Source organism: Carcharodon carcharias, chromosome 1 (genome assembly GCF_017639515.1).
Source record: "Carcharodon carcharias isolate sCarCar2 chromosome 1, sCarCar2.pri, whole genome shotgun sequence".
NCBI lineage: Eukaryota > Metazoa > Chordata > Chondrichthyes > Lamniformes > Lamnidae > Carcharodon > Carcharodon carcharias.
Window position 1 is genome coordinate 112,289,765 of NC_054467.1, and position 17,669 is coordinate 112,307,433.

Sequence of the window (17,669 nt, forward strand, 5' to 3'; positions counted from 1 at the left end):
GAAAGGGCAAGGTGATAGAGCAGGGTTGTGACATGGGTAATGATAATCAGAGTGCGGCAAGAAGGGACAGAGTGTATGAACTTAAGGCCAGTTTGTTAGAATAGTAAAAAGACATAATTAAAGACTCTATCTGAATGTGCACAGCATTCGCAACAAAACAGGTGAATTGACAGCACAAATAGAAAAATATATATGATCTGATAACCATTTGAGAGACATGGTTGCATGATGACCAAGGCTGGGGCCTAAATATTCAAGGGTATTTGACATTTTGAAAGGACAGGAAGCTAGGAAAAGGTGTTACTTATTTATTTATTCATTCATGGAGTCTGGTCATCACTGGCTAGGCCAGCATTTATTGCCCATCCTCAACATCCCTCGAGAATTTGGTTGTAAGCTGCCTTCTTGAACTGCTGGAGTCCAACTTTTGTAGATACACCCACAATGCTATTAGGAAGGGAGTTCTAGGAGTTTGCCCCTGCGGCAGTGAAGGAACAGTGATATAGGTCTAAGTCAGGATGGTATGTGGCATGAAGGGGAGCTTGCAGGTGGTGGTGTTCCCTTGCTCCCCTTGTTCTCCTAGATGGTAGAGGCCGCTGGTTTGGAGGTGCCGTTAAAGGAATCTTGGTGAGTTTCTGCAGCACATTTCATACATGGTACACACTGCTGCCACTTTGTCGACGGTGGAGGGAGTGAATGGTTAAGGTGGCCAATCGAGTGAGTTGCTTTGCCCTGGGTGTGTCAAACTTCTTGAGTATTGCTGAAACTGCACTCATCCAGGCAAGTGGCGAGTATTTCATGACACTCCTGACTTGTGCCTTGTAGTACATGGACAGGCTTTGGGAAATCAAGAGGCGAGTTATCCTCCACAGAATTCCCAACCTCTGACCTGTTCTTGTAGCTACAGTATTTATATGGCTTGTCCAGTTCAGTTTCTGGTCAATGGTAACCCCCACAGCATTGATAGTGGGGGATTCAGTGATGGTAATGCCATTGAATGTCAAGGTGGGATGGTTAGATTCACTCTTGTTGGAGATGCTCATTGCCTGGCACTTGTGTAGTGCAAATGTAACTTGCCACTTATCAACTCAAGCCTGAATATAGCCCAGGTCCTGCTGCATATGGATATGGGTTAGCTCTGTTAATTAAGGATGACATTAGCACAATAGTGAGAGATGACCTGAGCTCTAAAGATCAAGATGCAGAATCAGTTTGGGTAGAGATAAGAAATAGCAAAGGTAACAAGTCACTTATGGGAGTAGTTTATGCGCCTAACAATAGCTACACTGTAGGGCAGGGTATATAGGAAGAATTAATGGAGGCTTGTAAGAAGGGTACTGCAATAATCATGGGTGATTTTAATCTTCATACAGATTGGACGAATCAGTCTAGTAAAGGCAGCCTGGAAGGTGAGTTTGTATGAGTGTGTTCTGGACAATTTCTTAGAGTAGTGCATTCTAGTGCCCAGCAAGGAACATGCTTTTTTTAAACCTGGTAGTGTGCAATACAATGTTAATTAATTACCTCAAAGTGAAGAAGCTTCTAGGCAGCAGCGATCACAACATGATAGCATTTCACATTCAGTTTGAGGGTGAGATATTTAGATCTTAAGAGTAGTGTCTTAAACTTAAATAAAGGCTATTACAAGGGTAAGAGATCAGAGTTGGCTAAAGTGAGCTGGGAAAATTGGTTAAAAGGTAGGTCAGTTGAAAAAAAAGTGGCAGACATTAGATATTTCCTAATTCCCAAAGATATATTCCATCGAGAAAGAAAGACTCTGAGAAGGATGCACTATCTATGGATAATGAAGGACATTAAAAACAGTATCAAATAGAAAGTGAGAGAGTACCATATTGAAAAAATAGTGGTAGGTCAGAAGATTGGACAAGCTGAGAAATCAGCAAAGAATGACTAAAAAAGATGAGGTAGAAATTAGAGTTGAGAGAAAGCTAGCCAGAAGTATAAAAACAGATAGTAAGAGTTTCTACAAGTGCTTTAAAAGAAAAAGAGTAACTAAAACGAGTATTGTTCCCTTAGAGGGTGAGAATGAGGAATTAATAATGGGAAAGAAGGAAATGGCCAAAGCAGTGAACAAGCATTTTGTGTCTTTCTTCACAGTAGAAGATAAAAAAAATCAAGAATAATAGAAAATCAAGAGGTAAAAGAGAGGAAGGAGCTTAAAACAGTCACAATCACTAAGGAAAAGATACTAGAGCTAAAGGTTGACAGGTCCCCAGGACCCCATGGCTTTTAGTCTATGGTCCTAAAGATGGCTGGAGAGAATGTCGATGCAATGGTTGCGATTTTCCATAATTCCCTAGATTCTGGAAATCTCCCAGTGGATTAGAAAATCACTAATGTAACATCTCTGTTCAAGAAAGGAAGGAGACAGAAAGCAGGAAACTATAGGCCAGTTAGCCTGTTGTCTGTCATAAGGAAAATGCTAGAATCCATTATTAAGAAGGTAATAGTAGGACATTTAGAAAATCATAATGTAATCAGGAGGCATCAACATGGTTTTGTAAAAGGGAAACCACGTTTGATTAGTTTATTACAGTTCTTTGAGGAAGTAACAAGCAAGGTGGATAAAGGGGAATCTGTAGATGTGATGTACTTAGATTCCAAAAGGCATTCAATAAGGTGCCACACAAAATATGGTGCTGGGGTAACATATCAGCAGATAGAAGATTTGTTAGCTTACTGGAACTAGAGAGTAGAGATAAATGGGTCATTTTCAGGTTCGCAAGCTGTTACTAGTAGAATGCCATGGGGTGGCGGGGGGGGTGGTTAGAGCTGTGGCCTCAACTACTTCCTGTTTGTACTAATGATTTGGATGAAAGGACCAAAAGTGTGGCAGCTAAATTTGCTGATGACACAAAGATAGATAGGAAAGTAAGTAATCAAGAGGACAAAGAGTCTACAGAGCGTGCAAAAATTTGGCAAATGGAGTATAATGTTGGAAAATGTGACCTTGTCCATTTTGGCAGGGAGAATAGAAAAGCAGTATACTATTTGAATTGAGAGAGACTGCAATCTGGATGTCCTGGTGAATCACAAAATATTGGTAGGCAGGTGTAGTAAGCAATTATGGAGGTGAATGGGCTGTTGAAGTTTATTGCAAGGGGAATTGAGCGTAGAAGTAAGGACTCATGCTGTAGCTGTACAGGACCTTAGTTAGAATATATCTGGAGTTCTGTGCACAGTTTTGGTCGCCTTGCTTAAGAAAGGATTTAATTGCATTAGCAGTCCAGAGAAGGTTCAGTCAACAGATTCCTGAGATCAATGGCGTGAAGGGGTTATCTTATAAAGGAAAGTTGAACAGGTTGGGCCTATATGCAATAGAGTTTAGAGAATGTGAGGTGATCTTATTGAACCATAAGATCCTGAGGGACCTAATAAGAGTGGATCCTGAGAGGATGTTCTCTCTGTCAGGGAGTCTAGAACTAGGGGATATAGTTTAAAAAAATAGGGGTCTCCCATTTAAGACTAGGATAATGAGAGGCTTTCTCTCTGAGGGTCGTTTGTCTGTCCAATTCTCATCCCCAGCAAGCAGTGGAAACTGGGTCATTGAATATATTCAAGGCTGAGATATATAGATTTTTGATCGACAAGGAAGTCGAGGGTTATGAGGGCAGACAGGAAAGTGGAGTTGAGGCCACAATTAAATCACCCATGACCTTACTGAATGGTGGAGCAGGCTCAAGGAGCTGAATGGCCTACTCTTGCTCATAATTCTTATGTTCTTGTGTATGCACTATGTTATTTTTTTAAAATTCATTCACAGGATGTGGGCTTTGCTGGCTGGGCCAGCATTTATTGCCCATCACTGGTTGCCCTTGAGAAGGTGGTGGTGAGTTGCCTTCTTGAACGTTGCAGTCCATGTCTATGCCACAATGTCTTTATTCACATACACTGGGAATTTAATTTAATGTACTATTTAATGTGCAAATGGATTTTTTTTTATACACCATGCTGCTTTCTTAATATTCATGCTCTTTTGATTACCATTGGCAATTGTACTTACAAAATTGACTGTTTAAAGTTCACAACCAACTCAGACGGTTTTTCAGTGAGGAGGGAAGAGATATTAGACATATGTATATAGTTATAATTGATATAATAATATTAAGCTTTTTAAATTTGTACTGAAAATTACATGTCACCTTTTCACTACAGAGAATATTTAGACATTGTCAGATTATTTGTCTGTGTGGAATGAACAAAAATATCCTTTAGTTGTATATTTCACCATCTATGCCATATTCTCCAATTAGAATTTCCTCGAATATCATGTTATTAGGGTTATAACAATTCTTCAAATAATTCTCTCATTTCTCTGGGAACAAAAACACAAAAAGCTGGTCTAGTCATGATGGGCTGAATGTTTCCTTCTGCACTCTTAACATTTCATGGGTGGTATAATGTTGGTCTAATGTACATAAAAAGGGTGAGGATAGCTAAAGTAAGCACTGATCCCTAAGAGGCAGGACAAATTATCAGAAGGAATGATGAAATGGCAGAGACATTGAACAAATGTTGTGTCTTCACAGAAGTATAACATATCCAAGTTTGCTGATGACACAAAGCTAGGTGGAATGTCAGCTGTGAGGAGGAAGAACTGCTGCGAAGAGATATAGACAGGTTGAGAGAGTGTGTAACAAGGTGGCAGAGATAAAGTGGGGAAGTGTCATTCACCTTGGTTCTAAGAATAGAAAAGCAGGATTTTTTTAAGAGGCATGAAACTTGTAAATGTTCGTGTTCAGAGTGACTTGGGTGTACTCATTCAAGGAACCAGTGCTCTGTAGTGCTGCAGGTGAAAAATCCGCCTAAAAATATATTAATGGAGACAAAGCAACGCATTTATAAAGCACCTTTAACGTAGCCTAACATGCTAAGCAGAGAAATAGAATAAAACAAAATTTGACAGAGGCACAGAAGCAGCAGGACAGATGACAAAAAACTTAATCAATGAGGTAGGTTTAAAGGAGGATCTTAAAAGATGAGCCAAAGAGGTATAAAAGTAGAGGTATTTAGTAAGGGAATTCTACAGCTTAGGGAAAGGACTTACAATTGCATAGCGTCTTTCATAACCTCAAAATTGCTTTGCAGCCAATTAAGTATTTTCAAGTGTAGTCACTGCTGTAACATAGGAAACTTGGCAGCCAATATTCAAACAGCAAGTTCCTACAACAAGTGATAATCACCAGGTAATGCTTTCTTTGTGATGTTGAGAGATGAATATTGGCCAGGACACCAGGACTCCCCAGCCCTTCTTAGAAATCGTGCCATGGAATCTTTTTATACCCAGCTGACAGGGAAGATAGGGCCTCAGATCAATTTCTCATCTGAAAAATGACACCTCCAACAATGCAGCACTCCTTCAGTACTGCACTGGAGTGGCAGCCTAGATTTTTGTGCTTAAGTCATGAAATGGACTTGAAGCCACTTGAACCTTCTGATACAAAGACGAGAATGACCGCCAAGTAAGCAACTGAGCCCAGCTGATACTGCAGGGCACTGATACTGTCTAGGGACAATGCAGCTGGAAGCATGACTACTGGTGGTGCAGCAATTAAAATTGGGAATGCACAATAGGCCAGAATCAGAGCTGCAGAGGCCTCGAAAACCTGTAGAGCTGGAGGTGTTATGGAGATGGGGAGGGGCAAGATCTTTGAAGACTTTGAAAACAAAGATGAGGATTTTCAAACTGAACCACTGTCAGAGCAGGAGCCAGTGTAGGTCAGCAAGTACAGGGGTATTGGGTGAATGAGACTTGCAGCTAGTTAAGATTGGGACAGCAGAGTTTTGGATAATCATAAGTTTATGTAGCATGAAAGATGGGAGACCAGCCAGGACAACATTGGAATATTCAAGTCTAGAGGTAAATAAAGGCATGGATGAATGTTGACAGATGAGCCGAGTCAGTGTTAGAGTCCGGAAAGGTTATAAAGGTCAAAATTGGTGATGGTGCAGTTAAGTGATCAGAAGCTCATCTGGGGAATCAAACACAACACCAAGGTTGCAAACAGTCTGGCTCAGCTTGCAAGGGATGGAAACAGTAGTAAGGGAACAGTGTTTGTGACAGGGACCAAAGACATTGGCTTCAGCCTTGCCAATATCTAGTTAGAGAAAATTTCTGTTCATCCAAGTCTGGATGGCGGACAAGCAGTGTGACAAATCAGAATAAATGGAGAGGTTAAGAGAGAAGGTGATAAGATGGAGCCAAGTGTCATCAACATGCAGGTGGAACCTGATGTTCTATTTTCAGAAGATGTTGCCAAGGGGCAGCATATGAGAAATAGAAGGAGTCAAGGATGGATCCTTGGGATACACTGGAGGCAACAGAGCAAGAGTAGGAAGAGAAGCTTCTCCTGGTGATTCTTTGGCTACAATTTAATAGTTAAGAATAAAATCAGGCAAAGGCAGTTCCACTCAACTGGATGACAGAGGAGAGGTATTATTGGAGGATGATGTGGTCAACTGTGTTGAAAGCTGCAGATGGGTTGAGAAGGATAAGGAAAGATAGTTCATCATCACCACAATCGCAAAAAATATTATTTGTGACTTTGATAAACAATGTTTCAGTACTGTGGCTGGCTTGGGTGTGGCGGGGGAGGGCGGGGGGGGGAGAGCTGGTCAGTGGAATTCAAATATAGAATTGCAGGAAAAGATGGGTGGTTTTGGGAGACAACAAGTTCAGAGACTTGAGAGAAAAGGGAGGTTGAAAATCAAGCAATAGATTGCAAGAACAGAGGGGCCAAGGGTGAGTTTTTGAGGAGGGGACAATGATAGAAAATTTGAAGGAGGGAGTTGGGGGGTGGGGGTGGGGGTGGGGGGCAGTACCTTGGAGAGGGAACTGTTAACAATATCGACGAACATGGAGCCCTGGAAGGGAAGTTGGGTGGTCAACTGGTTGGAACAGGGTCAAGGGAGGAGGAGGAGGTGGGTATCATGATCAAGATAAGCTTTGAAACAGCAAGGCAATTGATGGGATAGAACCTTAGGAAAGATGCAAATTTGGGGTTAGGGCAAGGGGGAGCACATTAAGGGAGGTTTGGGTGAGTGAAGTCATCAACCTGAAATGTTAACTCTTTTTCTCTCCACATTTGTTACTTGACTGGTGAAATTTTCCAGCATTTTCAGTTTTTATTTCAAATTTCCAGCACCTGCAGTATTCTGCTTTTGTACAAGATAGTGTATTCTGCCAAAAAACACACCCAGTAAAATATAGATGCAAGAACAAACAAGAGAAATATCAGGAAATACATGCTTTGCATGAGCATCATAGACAAAACCTTCAAGATGTACAGACACAAAACAACATGGGGAGATAGGGTACCAGAGATACAACTTGAGACATAGGAAAAGAAGCAAAAGTAGAAATAAAAGGCCACACATAGGTGAAGGGATCAGAGGATGCCTCATATGAGTAGACTGTATGTAAATATACACACTTATCAAAAAAATAAAGACAGCCTTTTCAAAGATATTCAGCAGATTAAGACGGATAATACTAATAAATCACACAGATGGCAAGAAGAAATTATTTCAAAGAAGAATCAGCAAAGAGAAATAACATCATAAATAGGTAACCATTGCACTAAGAAAGAACTGTGCATATTATGAGCATAAACAGATCACACAGGAGATAGACATTGGCACAAGCAAAGATACATTAGGAGTTAATTAGAGGGAAAGGTTATGGAGTCAGACAATGTTCTGTGAGCAACATCAGGAGAGATCTATTAGCACTGACTAAAAATAAACTTGAAGCACTACTTTGCAAACAACATCTTGTGCAACTATATCCAGAGCTATATCATTTTTATTTTGTAACGCTCCATGTTATTAGCTCTCTGTAATTTTGGCCTCTTGAGCATTCCCAATTTTAATTACTCCATATATACTGGCCTTGCCTTCAGCTGCCAAGGTTCTAAGCTCTAGAGCTCCATCTCTAAACTTCTCTACCTCAATTCCCCACCTCTCTATCTTTCTTTTCTCCCTTAAGGCACTCCTTAAAACCTACAAATTTGACCAAGCTTTTTGTCATCTGCCCTGGTGTTTCCTTACGCGTGTTGGTATCAGAATTTGCTTGATAACTCTCTTGTGAAGCACTTTGAGATGTTTTAGTATGCTGAAGGCACTATACAAATACAATTTGTTGTTTAAATTAATGCTGTAGAAACTCATTTCACTTCCACAACTGGAAATGGCAATACACACACTTCCAACTTATTACTGTTATACAGTTTAAGTGATGAGCAATAAAAATATAATTTTTAAGACACCTTCTTGAGTGTGGGGGGTGGTGGATGGGAGCGTGGGCACAGGCATGGATGGGTGTGAGGGAGCAGAGGTGTGAGAGGGAGGGTAGTGTGTGTGTCTGGCTCACTCCCATTCTCAGGGTTTTCGTTCATCTTCAGCCCCATATGCCAACGTGCACACTCACAGTGGGTGAGGGTGAATGATTGAGCACCCTGAGGCTGGAAGTGAGCTGGACACGCACACACTCACCCTTTCATGCTCTGCCTTTAAATTGACGATTAAAAAGCAGCAAGTAATAAATATTACAAAAACAGAATTACCTGGAAAAACTCAGCAGGTCTGGCAGCATCGGCGGAGAAGAAAAGAGTTGACATAATAAATATTGTTGTGCCTTTTTTTGCTCAGCAGCCTGTTTCTTTACACTCGTCAGCTTTTTGTTTGAAATTCATGTTTACTGTTGTCCCAAATCTCATCTTTCTGAAATTTGCTCATCGGTCCCCCCGAGACTGAGAAAGATTGAAATGTGGCCCACCACGCGAAAAGATTGGATAAGCCTGCTTTAGAGGGTGCAGAAAAGATTTACAAGAATAGTTGCAGGAATGAGGGACTCCAATTATGTAAACTGGAGAAATTGCAGGCTGTTCTTCTTTGGGAAGATTGATAGATTTGATAGATTTGTTCAAAATCATGAAGGGACTGGACAGAGTAGACCAAAACTGTTTCTACTGACAAAAGAGTCAAAAGCCAGATGTCAGGGATTTAAATTAATTGGTAAAAGAACCAAAGATGACAGCAGGAAAACCTTTTTTTATGCAGTGTGTGGTTGGGATCGCAAATACATTGCCTGGAAATGTGGTGGAGGCAGAATCAACTGTGGCTTTCAAAAAGGAATTGGATAAGCCCCTGAAAGGAAAAAAGGATGCAGGGTTGTGGGCAGAGGGCCAAGGAGTGGAGTAGCCAAACTACTCTTGTAGAAAGCCAGCACAGACTTGACGGGTTAAATGGCCTCAATCTATGTTGTCAGCATTTGATGATACTATTTACATCCCACTGCCCTATTTTTCAAAGCATACACTAATGCAGTGCTTCCCAAACTGTTTTCTGATTTGGACCATTTTAATGCCTAAGACTTTGCGTGACCTGAGTGAAAATTGGTGATGGGGTGGGGGTTGGAGGGCTACTGAGCAGGGGTGGGGGCAGGGCGAGTTGTTGAGCAAGAGGTATTTAAAGCTGATGAAAAAGGCAAAGAGCCATCTTTTTACAGATTATTGTAGCAGCAGCAATCAGACCTCAGGTAACAGATGTCACACACATCGACAAAAGCAACACGAGCATTTAAAGGGGTCCTGCAGCTGCAAAATTCAGTCCAGGCTCCACACTCGCCATTGCTGCGTCGGAGCCCATGACCCCAAAATACCGGCCTCACTTCAAGGGTTGCAGCCCACAGTTTGGGAACCCTTGCAGTGAGGGCTTCGAAATATAAATTGCTTGTGATGTAAAATTTCCTTAAAGGCTCTCCTTTTGGTATTAGCAAAACTTTTCTGCTATTTTAACTCAAATGGTGAATTTAAGCAATATTTCTTTTGACACAAAGTCTGTTAGGCATTATGTGGCTCCCGCAATCAGTGAGACTACAGAAAGTTATAACAAGAAATAGTAGAAAAAAATTTAAGGGAGGAAAAGCAATAAAATTAAAATAAAATAGCAATGAAGGTGGTAACTACACTTGAAAAACTCCTTTTAGATTATCAGTAGCTCCTTATATCTGAACTTACAGGATCCAACATTTTTTCAAAGTATTTTATAAGGCAACCTCACTTCAAATTTATAGTTACATGAAGCAACATGGAAGCATTAAAAGCAGGTAACATTAGAATTATACAGCAGCCCCATCTGTAAAGGCAGATTAAGGTTTGTTCAGTCCCTGGAACAGATATTAAATCATAAAACAAGAAGCTGTGACTAAAATAATTACTATTTAGCTTCTTGCTTATATTTAATTTTCAGCTTTGAAGAACTTTTGGAGGCAGGCTACCATGAATTCGATATTGAATGTGGAGTAAATTATCTCTTTGCACTTATGCTCTTACTATATAGCCTAACAAAATGAGAGCCAATTTACCAAGATGAACATAAAGCCCAGCAAATAATTCTGGTTATTGAAGACAGAGCTTGTACCTTCTGAACTTTGTTCCTGGTCTTCATTGCTGTCAGAAGCTGGAACCTCACCCTCCTCCTCTTCATCGTCATCCACATCAAAAGAAGATAGATCACTGGTATGGACGGAACTAACAGTGATGTCACTGAGGCCTTCGAAATCTGAATCCTCCAAAGAATATTCTGAAGAATGACAATGTAGATTAAACTTAATATCCCAACAATGTGAAATTTCACTTAGAAACTAACTCAATAAAGTTAACTGGACAACACTGTATTTATCTTGTCCCATGCTTTATCATTTTTTCATTCAGACTAATAAAAAAAAATACCTGCAATCAAACAAAACACCTTCCAGAGAGACAGACTGCAGAGAATATATTGGACTGGTATTGTAACCAGTTAGCTTATGTCTGAGCTAATAATTTTATAAGATAGTACTTATTCATTCTACACTTAACTGAGTTACTCAGTGGATACCCAACATGGGGTAGGCCAGTTAAAAGACAATGGAGGCGAACCGAGTTGAGTATGAGGGAATGGCAGATACCAAACACATTGCCTCTGTTTTCACACAGCGGATGGATACAAGATTGTGGAATTGCCAGATGCGGGTGTACAGCTATTCCTGGAGGTTATTTTTCATTGAGAGATGGTACTAAAGATAGGCAAATCACAGGAACTCAGATTTATATTCTGGAATCCCAAGGGAAGAAATAATGGAGGCTCCAACTAGAACTTATGGAAATTTTATGGAAAAAAAAATTGTGCTTGGGAACTGCATAGTGACTGCTGTGACTACTCTCAATGAAAGAGACACGAATAAGCTCATTATTTGTAGGCCAATTAGTTATTCAGGGTCAATCAGGGTAGATTTCTAAAATGCAAGTCATGTTTGACTAGCTTTATAGAATTATTTGAAGTAGCAGATATTAGAAGAAATGCAACCATAAGATACCACACAAAAGTCACGTGGCAAAGGTAACAATACTTGGATTGGAATTGAAATGAACACTTCCACATGGATCAACACGGTTAGGGGTCAAAAATGGACAAGAGTAATAAAAACACTCAGGCTGTAAAGATATGAGCGTTTTTTTATATATAAAGAGGCCTGTGTTGAGGCACTCTTAATTACTACATACACACATGAAGTGAACTTAAGGGGGAACAAAACTATATTCGAATGATGGATCAGTAGCGTAATCTAATTGAAATAAAAATAACTTGCAAACTAAAAACATGTGTTGATGGTTAGATGGACTTTTAGCTTTAGATGTTAATTGTAAATACAACAGATTATAAATATCTGAATAGTCTACTCAATTTAAAGCTGCTCAATTTGAATTGAAATTATGCAAAACATTCTGTTACATTATGTTAGAATTGCCAGTTAGTAGAATTTTTTTAAAAAACAAAATGTGCCATTCAGCCCACCATGCCAGTGTTGGCTTTCTGAAACAGCTATTTACTTAGTCCCATTTTCATTGGCCAGATGTTTATCCATTGCCTCTTTAAAAGTTTTAATGGATTCTGCTTCTACCAGTTTTTGCTTGGACATTATATGCCCAACGACCCTGTATTTAAAAAAAACATGCTAACGTCATGCTTCATTCTTTTGATTATACTAATTATTTCTGACCAATGGAAATACTTCTGATTTCCATCATCAAACACCACACCCCACCAATTTTGAACACCCAAGATCTCATTTTAATCTTTTGTCTGAAATAAAAGAGCCCAGGTTTCCCCTAAATAAAATCTCTGATCCCTGGCATAATTTTAGTGAATCACTTCTGTAGCCTTCAATGGATTTTATTTTCAAAAACATGAGCCTTATTAATGTGTCCTCACCCTTTACTATAGGCTTAACTGCCTGTTAAGTTACTTATGATTCACTTTACAGTTAACCACACACTGGAAAATTCTAAAAGTTTGAGCTATGTACAGATAAAAAGGAATGTGACCTGTCAATTTCACCCAAGTCTAGATCATTCATATGCAAGAACAATGAATCAAACATTAACTGCTATGGTACATCACCTTTATATCTCTCCAGTCTGAAAATATCCATCAATCACTAGTCTGGTTTCCTTCCTATAACCAACTTCCTATCCAGGCTGCTGTCATGCTCCCTTGCAGGTTAATCTTTAACCAGTAAGCTTTGTTCTCAGCACGTCATCACAAGCCTTTATAAAGTCATATACTTGACATCTACTGCATTTCCTTTAGCAATATATTGTTAATTACTAAATAACTCCATGAAATTTGCCACAACTTGCCTTTCACAAATTCTTGTTGGCTGCCCTGAATTAACTCATGAGTGGAGGTGTTAAATTGGCAACCCTCCAGTCAACGGCATCAAAAGATGATTGAAAGATTACATTGGAGCCCATTTCCACTACAACTTTTCTCAGTATTCATTGATGCATATCATCAAGTTCAGTGCTGTTGCTAGAATTTTTTTTAAAAATTTTTTCAGCATCTAAGGATATGTGTATCAAATACAGCCCCACAGCAACTTGTGTCTCTATCTCAAACTTTATTCAGTTTTTGTGTAGTTACATAAGTATAACTAAAATTCCCATTCGAAAATTTTATTTTCCTGCAAAAATGAACTTGTTAAAAATAATCAGTGCAGGTCTGATCACCAATGTGTCAATAATTAATACATTTTACTTACAGTACTTAGCAAAGCTATATTATGCTACGAGGAAAAAGGAAATTTGAGACATATTTTAGCAGCGCAGTTCCATGATAACAGCAGTCTTTCCTTTTTAAAGGAAAGTAGGCTAAAGGATATGTACAAAATTAGTGAATTTTGATTAATTCATTTTTCTCTGCACACATCAGCTCAAACTTTTTGAATTTTCCATGTATTCTAGAATACATTACTGATGAAAAATAAGCTCTACATTTTGTTGTCAACTTGCATTTTATCAGCATGCTTTAGTTCCTAGGTATTCATTAGTATTTTACTGATTACCTACTATCGCTCAATGCACATGTATCACAATCTACTTTTGAGTTATAAAAATCTCTGCTTAGTGAAAATAAGGATAAAGCATTCAAGTTACCTTTCTTCAAGTTTTCCTTGGCTGTCTGCTTAATAGTTAGAGCCGCAGTGATGTGTTTCACAGATTCACATTCTTTTCCCTTTCCTCTGTTCTCCTCCTTTGAAAGTCCAGAATGTTCATCCCTTCTTAAAACCACATCTTTCTTATCCACCATATCAATTTTGTCCTTTACTGCATTCATATCTTCAACACATTCCTCTATATTCTCAGCTTTTTCATCCTTTTCCTCAAAATCCTTCACAGATATCAAAACATTAACTGAGCCTTCAATCTTAGAATAAAACTTTCCATCATCCCCTTTGGTTTCTAATACAAGCTTTTCTGTTTCTTCAGTAGTGCGGTCTTTCTCCATTCCCAAATCAAAACTTTGTTGACACTTGATTTCTGAAATAAGATTTTTCTTCGAGCTCTTTTCACCATTTTTATTATATGAATTCTCTACTGTAGATCGCGCAGCACTGGCTTCCTGATTAAGTGAGGTTATTGTGTCCAGGATTGAAAGAGCATCGTTAGCTTTGCTTGTACATGGGCCACCGGACGAAAGACCTGCAAGTTGAAAACACCAAGTGTAATCCAATGGTGCTGAAAATAAAATGCCATATAGATCATTTTAACAGTTCGGAATAGTGCATTGCATACAAAGCAGTAATAGGAAATACAGCAACTGGACTTGTATACTGCAAGAACTTGATTTAATATGGGGAGACCCTCTAATACACTCATTGAAGAACAATTATTTTCAACTATAGTAGAAACAAAAATTTGATAGTTGCAAAGAAAAAAGTGGATCAAACAGTCTGATGTTTAGTGCTGACATTTGCTGGGTGAGTCATAGCACATTGACAATAGTCAGTATGGTTGATGACCATTTAAAATGTCACTGTCAAAAACATTTAACTATTCACTGATTAGAAAGGTAGATGGGGAACCTGGAGTTTACAATCACAGGCAAATGAACAGTGCTAGCCATTCGTTACACTTATGTTTCCACAAAGACTATGGGCTTTTGCACTGGAACTGGGATCTGTGCGAACAGGGCAAGAAAATTTCTATTTCCTTAGCCTGACTGAGCAAGCCTTACTCAGGCACTCAGGGCAGAGTTTTGTTGAGCCTAGGAGATGGACTGATACACGGAGTTGCAAAATGACTGAGGGATCGTGCCAGTACGGAAGTCTGACATGCTCACACTGCGGTGAATTTTGCCGGAGGCTGCTGGGCTGCCAGGTGGAGGTGGTGCTTCTTGTGGGCAGGCAGGCAATTGAGCCTGTTAAGGAATCAATTACCAGGTATTTTCCATAGGATTTGAAATTTTTCTAGGGGCACAAGCGAAGATTGGGGCTTCAGGGCTTCACATTCTATAAGGAGGCGAGGGCTCAGTGACAGGAGTGCTGGCTGGAATTGGCAGCCGTTACGAGCAGTAGCATTTCAGTGCAGGGAGGGCAAGAGTGAATAAATCGCGGGAGTAACAAGCTGGAGGCTGAACAAACACAAGCACATCACAGGCATACAGACTGAGTGTACTTTTCAAGATGCAGCTTAAGAGTGAGACATCTCGAAAAGTAAATGCTGTAAATAATAATGCTGTGAAAAGCATGAGACAGAGAGGTGCAGGGCTGCAAAACACAGAGGAGCAGTCAGATGGATGGATGTGTGGACAAGGAGGGTGCAGACAGGCATGTAACCAGCCTTATGTGCTTAGAAGATGGTATCCAGAGAGGGTTTAATGATATAGGCTCTGCTTCTTGCAAATGATGGGGCAGCAGCGTCACCAATGATTGCACCTGTCCAGGGAGGTATGCGCTGTGATGGAGGAGGATCTGAGCCCAATGGGAAGAGGTGGGCAACCACTGCCTGTGGCAGTGAAGACCACAATGGCATCAAATTTTTACCCCTCAGGATCATTCCAGGGATCCATGGCAGGCATCTGTGGGAGTTTGCACATCTGCAGCTCATTGCTGCAACGAGCTGGTCAGAATGTCATCTTCAAGAGGGCTGGCCAATATGTGCGATTTCACTCCAATCTGACCAGTCAGAAAAGAGGGCTGCAGGATTTGGGGCTATCGCTGAATTCCCCAAGGTGCACCTCTGGACACGTGGCCGTCAAATCTCCTGAAGAACAGGTAGCAGCCTTCATCAGCTTCTACGCGTTCAATGTACAACCAGTTTGTGACAATTGCAAATGGTTCCTTCAGGTCTGTAAAAGGTTCCTGGGAAACGATCACAACTCCTTCACTCTAGGACAGTCCCAAGTGCCAGAGCTTTTCAGGCCTTTGAAGATGGATACTGGGTGTCAAGGGCTCCATACTGAAGACAGGGCTGCTTCCTACAGCTGGCATGGGACAAGGGCAACCATTGAGCAGGCTAAAGGGCTTCTGAAGATGAGATTAAGATGCACAAATTAATCAGCTGGAGCCCTTCAATATGTCCTATCAAGGATCTTGTGTACTGTTGAGATATGCTGTGCTTTGCAATAGCCTGGTGCAACAGAGGGGATAACCTTTAGAGTGAGGATGTCCAACACCCTGATGCCACCTCTGTCTCCTCCAAGGAGGAAGAATTGGAGGAAGCTGCAAACCAGGCAAACAAAGGCAGTGTACCTAAGGTACAAAAGGCAAGGCACAAATATATATGCTCACGAGCCACAAAGACAGACACGCTTCTCCTGAGCCTTCCTTAGATGCTCATGTAAAAAATTAAGTCTTCTCCCTCCTATAGCCCTTTCTTTGAATGCCCTTAAGATCCCATTGGGCCCCTCATGACACCAGGCCAAGGCATGACACTGACCTCATGAGGTTCAGATCCTCAAATTCCACCATGTCCTTTTCAAGAGCACTCCAGCTTTTAAGTGTCCAATAGTACAGAAATGAGTACAGGAATCATTTTGTGGTGCAACAGGCAACATTTCATTTCACACATTTAGACAATGATGTGCATAAGCCAAAACTTCCAAAAGTTTGGCGCACTCCCCTCCATCATTGTTATAGTCAACGACATGGTTCTCCCAGGAAGCAAATCTGCAGTACAAGCAAAGTACATAATACCGACAAGGTGGCAGTGGTTTGAAAGAAGGCTTTATGTGGACGGGGAGATGGTGCCCCTGTATAGTGGTTAGTAGTGCTGGAGTGGCCTGGTTTGGCTTGGGTGCATCAACCGGAACTTAGGGGTGCCGAATGTATCACTTATCTCCTTAGCACTCTTTTTCCCAGATTGGTTCTTCAGTTAGCACCAGATCTGCGAGTGTGTGGCCTAGGAGATGAGAATCGTGCCATTGCAGATCAGCAGGGGGCTTTTGGGCTGGAACAACTCAGTACAGCAGCAGGTTGGACCAGCAAAAGCAGGTGGTCTCCTTGGCCTGGAGCTTTTTGGTAGTGGAAGGTTAGGATGATATTAAGGATGGCCAAGTGTTTACCGACAGAATGTTGACTACCCGGGATTGGAGAGCTTCCGAAAACTTCATATCTTCCTAATTTCCATTCACCTTAATTACCATTGATGCCTGGTACAAAAGACGGTCTGGAGGATAGTCATATTACCAATTTAGACATAGTTATCAGATGTACCTATGCTGGGAAGGAAGCATGAAAACATTTTCAAGAATCTTTTCTTATTCTCTTTGGCTATGATATTGGTGCTACGCAAGTTGTTATATTGTTATGTAATTCTCTCTTCCTTGTTGGTTATGCATAAGCAATTGTACCCACAGCAAATTTTCATAAGAACAATAAAGTGTATTGAATTGAATTATACACTATCACCCAGTGATACCTAAAGGCAGCTAGGTGGATTTACACGTGCACTTGCAGGCAATTCTACATTGTGCTCTCCCTGCACAAGCATACAAACTGGGAACAGGGGTAGGCCACTCAGCCCCTCAAGCCTGTTCTATCATTCAATAAGATCACGGCTGATCTGATTGTAACCTCAAGCCCACATTCCTGCCTACCCACGATAAGTTTTCACCCCCTTGTAAATCAAGCAACTGATATGGGGCTGGCTGCTCACCTTTCTGCTCTGTTCTGTCAATGACTGTAGCAGTTGTCCTCTGATTGCCTGAGGCTAGAGGTCCTAGCACACAGGGTTGGGGGGTGGGGGGGGGGGGGTCTCCTGCACAGGAACCGCCTCTGTCCTCACGAGAAATTGGTGTCACAATTAAAGGGGCTGAGGACCTGC

The 17,669-nt window shown here is 40.7% G+C and overlaps 1 protein-coding gene across 3 annotated transcripts in view; it reads right to left on the reverse strand.

Annotated features, from left to right (window-relative positions):
- The window catches only part of bod1l1 (biorientation of chromosomes in cell division 1-like 1), a 73,956-nt gene that overhangs the window by 29,021 nt on the left and 27,266 nt on the right, over window positions 1–17,669 (reverse strand). For all 3 annotated transcript variants that reach the window (XM_041188953.1, XM_041188955.1, XM_041188956.1), the window contains 2 exons: window positions 13,500–14,045; window positions 10,444–10,605 (listed from right to left, as the gene is read on the reverse strand). In XM_041188953.1, coding sequence (XP_041044887.1) covers window positions 10,444–10,605; window positions 13,500–14,045 — 708 coding nt within the window. The remainder of the gene's footprint in view (window positions 1–10,443; window positions 10,606–13,499; window positions 14,046–17,669) is intronic.